General features: G+C 50.5%; 1 protein-coding gene across 1 annotated transcript; it reads left to right on the top strand.

Moving 5' to 3' along the window:
• Positions 1-670: 670 nt before the first annotated feature.
• On the top strand, positions 671-1207 carry Pmar_PMAR004807 (Regulator of ribosome biosynthesis, putative; the record flags this gene model as incomplete). Its single annotated transcript, XM_002773017.1, has 4 exons — positions 671-797; positions 846-943; positions 992-1077; positions 1123-1207. Coding segments are annotated over 4 exons (396 nt in total), but the record flags the coding sequence as incomplete, so codon positions are not given.
• Positions 1208-1214: the final 7 nt, after the last annotated feature.

Below are 1214 nucleotides of genomic sequence, written 5' to 3'. Positions count from 1 at the left end.
TTCGAGACCCTAGTCGGGCAACTAGCTGTTGGGTCTGCAGGGTAGTATCTATGCTGTCTTCTCGATGCAGCAAACTCCCAGAATACGTCATACCCCTTCCTCGTTCGCAATGTAGGATCTGCGAACAGAACAAGTTAGATGCATTTATCGCCGAGTACGCCCTAGTTGACCAACTCAGCCTCTCGTGGGGCGCGGTACTCAAGGATCGCACTTTAGCTGTAAACAGGAACGGCTCGGGCCACTGAGAAAATGCAGTTGAGTGCAGCATACTGAACCCATGGAGGAGAGATGAGGTTATTGGTGTGGTAGTTTGAATGACCCACTTTTGATCGCACTGTACCACTTGGCGGTCGGGCCGGTCCTCTAAGGTGAACTCAAGGGCATGAGAGGGGTCTACTCCACGCTTCCATCTATGGTCATGATGGAGATATAGAACAAGATACGGCTTGATGGAGAAAGTAGTCATCTAGAGCGGAGTATACGGGGGTAATACTACTAAGTACGATGCGCTCCCTCCTACACATAGCACCCCTTCGAAAACAGCGAGGTAGGGCCTGTCGAGGACCTCCATATCCCACACCATACCAAATCGGGGTTCACAATGCGATGTCAACATGCTACTGTAGTGTGAATACTAGTTGATACGCCGTAGGGGATATACTGTGGTATAATGTCTACCTCTACTCTCCGATCCCCCTACCCTTCTAAGGAGGATAACCTCTCTTACCAGTTGTGCGACCTTGCAGCTTTTGATATCGACCATATCGATGCTAAGAAGGATGATATTGAGGAGATCGGTAGTACACTGAAACTGGGCGGGTCGGAATTTACGCCTCCTCGCTCAGCTCGGGACAATACCCAATTATTGATCAATCGCATTTTTGATCTCCGTACTGAGTCTGCTGGCATCGCTGAAGGGCCCGTCTTCGCCACTCTGCCAGAGGTTAGCAGAGCAGTTATTAATTTCATGGCGCGTGACGGTTATGGTCAGGCGACTCAGCTGGCTCGTCAGCCTGATGGTTTGGTTGTCCGACTTCCTCGTGAGAAGCCTCTCCCGAAACCTAAGCCGATGACCAGGTACCACATGGGCTTTCGAACTTTTTGATACCATCAATCGCTCAGGTGGGAGAAGTTTGCGAAGGATAAGGGTCTGGACGATAAGAAGAAGCGCAGTAGAATGGTGTGGGATGAGACTTCTAAGGACTGGGTGCCGA

Source organism: Perkinsus marinus, assembly GCF_000006405.1.
Source record: "Perkinsus marinus ATCC 50983 genomic scaffold scf_1104296959702, whole genome shotgun sequence".
Lineage (NCBI taxonomy): Eukaryota > Perkinsozoa > Perkinsida > Perkinsidae > Perkinsus > Perkinsus marinus.
The sequence above is the reverse complement of the archived record's forward strand: the minus strand, read 5'-3'. Positions and strand labels throughout refer to the sequence as shown.